Source organism: Oncorhynchus mykiss, chromosome 16, assembly GCF_057628025.1.
Source record: "Oncorhynchus mykiss isolate SJ-2025 chromosome 16, ASM5762802v1, whole genome shotgun sequence".
NCBI classification, from domain to species: Eukaryota; Metazoa; Chordata; class Actinopteri; order Salmoniformes; family Salmonidae; genus Oncorhynchus; species Oncorhynchus mykiss.
The window spans coordinates 43,203,969-43,208,499 of NC_143037.1; the positions used below are offsets into that span (position 1 = coordinate 43,203,969).

Genomic DNA, 4,531 nt, shown 5'->3' on the forward strand with positions numbered 1-4,531 from the left:
GCTCAGGCTTTGCTCTCCTATTTACATGAGAAATGAGCAGAGCTCCCGACTTGAATTTAAGCTCTTGACTTTGTAATGGTTAACAGATCTACAGAATTAGATTAACTCTCCCAATCGGCATGTATTAATGCAGTAGATCTGTGATGGCCTTTCCTTGACCCTGAAGGGTGAGGGAGTCACGCAGGGCAGGACCTATTTTGACGTGTCACCTAGCAGTGAGAACTGGGGAGGCTTTGATTAGGTTTTTATCAATTAGCTTTGTGAGGGAAAACATGTAATGTTATGGTCATGAGGGTGATGTGACATTCTTTACAGTCTGATCCCAAGTGAAGCCTGGGAAGGTGTAACCGTGAGAAAAAGGAGAGAGAACTGAAAGGACCAAGTTTAAAAGCGTTGTATTTGTTTCTGTGATGAAACATATTTGATTTGATCATGTATTGCCCATCTCCACCCCGGTATGCTATATCACCAATGTATTTGACTCTGAATGCTCTGTGATGGGTCTCATCTCATCTCAAAATAGCTTTGCATTTTGGTACATTGAATAGAATTTAAGCCATGCATTTTCGCGTGTAACTGCTCATGAACTGCTTATCATGAAGATCAAATAACAAGTAAAGACCCCACTTAATTTCAGGCGATGTTGCAAGCGCTGTAGACATTGCTGATAGAGTTCAGCAATTTAAGAATATTATATTTAGAATGCACAATAATAATTATTATTCCATTCGTGCAAATTGTGTTGTTCTAAGCACTGTAGGCAATAATAAATGGAGTGATCTTGGTTTAGATTTTTCTGTCTTCTAAACTATATTGATAATGTTATGTGCAGAAATGCCAAATGGTGACGCTTATTATTACGACCTGGCGTATTATTAATAATAGTAATAGCCTACACGTGTAATAAAGTTGCCCATTTATTGAACAAAATCCGCGTTGATATGCAGTTTATATGCAGAGAAAATCGAGAGCACATCCCTCCCTCAAATTGTACGATATTACTAAATACCTTTTTCACGCCTCAAAGTTTTTCAGAACAATTGAGGGAGGAGTTGTTTTGCAAGGTCAGCATTTGGTTGAAATTGAGTGCAAATTATGAGCAACCCTCTCCGTCAACCAACTATCAATGTAACCCCCTCCTCCCCAATCAACCCCCCCTCCCTACTCCCCTCCTCACATCTCCTCTCCATACTGGTTCTCATGGAGACCCCCGTTGAGAGGACCTTGCCTCTTTATAAAGACAAGATACAACTCATGCAACTGCCTTTGAAATAATCCACAGGATTTCTTGCGATAGTCTCTCCTTCACTTGCACTTCAAAGAAGCGTTCTGCTCGGTGGTTGTATGCGACTGCTGGTGACTGAAAAGAGGACCTACATGAACTGGAATTAGTTTGGTCATTCATTCGGAGTCAGACCATTTTAAGCGTTGTAACCAAGCGGACTGAGGACCGGACACTTGCCTTGCATGACACAGGATTACTTTGTTTCTGGATAGGACTGTTTCTAGTTTCAGGGTCAATCCAAGACCCGGGTGCTTGGTGCGCTTCTCTCCGTCGACACCGCGCACCTTCCCTGGTAAACTCGTTCATCGCTGCCTTTCCGCGCAGCTCGTGTTGCAGGTGCGGAGACACAGAGCGCTTGGACAGATGGCTGCGCTGACGATACAACGGAATGACAACTTTCTACACACCTTTTTACAGGTTTGTAATCGTTTTGATACGAATCGATATAGGCACTTCTATACAGTTTATTGCGTCTGCATAAATGTGCGGCAATCATTTGTTCAAGGTTAATAAATCTGCAGAGTTCTAAAATGTGATGTTCAGTAGGCTGTCCCGTTTATAGCTAAGTAAACGTTTTATTATTTTAAAACCTGACAGAATGAAAGAGTGTTAGGAAGTTTTAAGTTGCACAGAAACTGTATCATGATATAGTTGTAGTCAATAAATATTTGTGGATATTGTAGTTGACATTTGTATATGTAAAACTTCTGGAATCTGATATTCAAGAACAAATAAAAGTACCTCGTGAGAAATTACTGTTATTTGCACACTATACATTTTTTAAATACACAATAATCACTTGAATTGCTATGATTCCTGAAGTTTCACCAGACTTATTGTAAAAACATCCTGTGACAACATGTGATGTAAAAAAAAGTACTTTATGAAAAAAATTGATAGATTGATTAGCCTGGGTCATTAGAATGAGTTAGTGAATTATGTTCTTTATCCATCTTCCACCAGGACCGGACCCCCAGCTCGTCCCCAGAGGGAGCCCCCAACGCCCTGTCCTTCCTGGCCACCACCTGTAGCCAGGCCTGGCAGGTGGGTGGCACGGTGGGCTCTGAGAGCTCCCAGTTCCCCTATGAGGGGGCGGTGGGGGTGAGCTCAGCCTCCGGGATGTTCCAGCTCTGGAGCAACGAGGTGGCGGTGGCCCCTAGTTCTAGTCTCAGCGCCTCCAGTCTCACTGCAGCCGCACATCAGATGACATTCGCGGTGCCCAAGGTCCAGTTCCCTGTTGGCCCTGGACAGAGTCTGCCTTCTGGCCTGGGTCCTCACCCCCACGCGCTCTACCATCACCACCACCATCACCACCACCACCACGAGCTGCCCCTGACTCCGCCGGCCGAGCCTCCCTCCGCCTACTCTTTCGAGCTCTCCCCCGTCAAGGTCCTCTCATCCCAGAGCCAGGGTCCCAATGGGCCGCAGTACTACCCCCAGCATAATGGAGTCTCTGTGGGACAAAACTTCCCCGGCTTCTTTCAGAACTCTGTATCCTCCGCCAGGCACCATCTATCCGGCGGACAACACCATGTAGGGGAGGAGGGCCAGCAGGGCTGGTGGAGCCTCCCCCAGACCACTGGCCACGGAAGCCCCACCAACCACCACCCCTTTTCCCTGGGCCGGCAGCTGGTCCTGGGCCACCAGCCCCAAATCGCAGCCCTCCTACAGGGCACCTCCAAGGGCCTGTTATCCTCCACACGCCGCTGCCGTCGCTGCAAGTGCCCCAACTGCCAGGCCAACGGCGGGGGACTCGAGTTTGGCAAGAAACGACTGCACATCTGTCATATCCCAGAGTGCGGCAAGGTGTACAAGAAGACGTCTCACCTGAAGGCCCACCTGCGCTGGCATGCCGGGGAGAGGCCGTTCATCTGCAACTGGCTGTTCTGCGGGAAGAGCTTCACGCGCTCCGATGAGCTACAACGCCACCTCAGAACACACACCGGGGAGAAGAGGTTCGGATGCCAGCAGTGCGGGAAGAGGTTCATGAGGAGCGACCACCTCTCCAAACACGTCAAGACTCACCAGAGTAGGAAGAGCCGGTCCGGTGGGAACACGTCAGACTCTCTGTTGGCCAATATCAAGAGAGAGTAGAACGGACTAGAGGGGGGGATTCAATAGACTCTATATAAAGCCAAGAGACTGCAATATGTGATGATACTGTAACTGCCACAGACCCTCTGAGGGAGAGTGGTGCGGACCACAAGGACAACCTATAGACTATTAACCTCTGTAGTCGTGACCATTTTCAGCCCGTCAGCAAAACGCTTTTGAGAATTATTTCACAACAAGGGAAGCAAATCGAGTGGCGAGGTTCAGGATTGTTGATATGGACACAGAGCGTTCACTGGGCATTTCTAGGTGTCGCACAAAAAAGGATCTCCCATAGCAAAGGGGTCTCTATCTCTCTCAAAGGGGTCACTCTTTACCTTTGATGGTGACATTATAACCTGGTTCCCACATGAATCAGCTGTCAATGTCCACGGTCAAATCAAATCAAAGTTTTGGTTGGTCACGTGCACACGGTACAGTGAAATGCTTGCTTGCTAACTCAACAATGCAGTGCCATAATATCAATCAAGAATCAAATGCCAACTACAAAAGTCCAAAAATAACATAAAAACTAGTGTTAAAGGTAGGTACATAATAGAATATACAGTATGATTGATTTTAAAAAAACATCAAAACGAAGACTGTTTTTAAGTAGCAAAGTGGATAGCAGCTTGAATAGATTAGTCATGATAAATAACAATTCCCGAGGTCTTCATTTTATTTTTGATTTCATTTGTAATATTGAAATATCAATCATTCAGCAAATTTATGTAACATGCAAGTGATCCACTTTCTGCACGTTTCATCTTTTAGAATCTGGAATTCAGAAACAATTTTTGATAATGGAATGTGAATTACACGAGGAAGAAAATGTATCTGAATTAAGTATACCACATATCGGTTGATTTTTAAGAAATTTGCTGTTTGGCCAAATGTATATATTGATCTGACGGTTGATTGTGGGATCAGTGTTTATAATGTTTTATTCATGGATATATAAACCCCTATCTCAGTTTCATCTGTTGCTGAAATTGATTCTTGTTATTTAATCAGAATGTGAATTGCCATTCCTATGTGTACAAACCACAATTTGTTGGAAGACTTTGTAAATAATGTATCACTTTCACAGACAACTTAGTTGAAGTTAAGACTGCATGTACATTTGAATAAACGGGAATTCCTTGCTAAAGCAAA

The 4,531-nt window shown here is 44.7% G+C and overlaps 1 protein-coding gene across 1 annotated transcript; it reads left to right on the top strand.

Annotated features, from left to right (window-relative positions):
- Positions 1 to 1,193: 1,193 nt before the first annotated feature.
- On the top strand, positions 1,194 to 4,531 carry sp5l (Sp5 transcription factor-like). Its single transcript, XM_021565862.3, has 2 exons — positions 1,194 to 1,702; positions 2,249 to 4,531. Exons 1-2 carry the CDS (start codon positions 1,649 to 1,651, stop codon positions 3,377 to 3,379), a joined length of 1,185 nt encoding a protein of 394 aa, XP_021421537.1. The 5' UTR covers positions 1,194 to 1,648; the 3' UTR covers positions 3,380 to 4,531.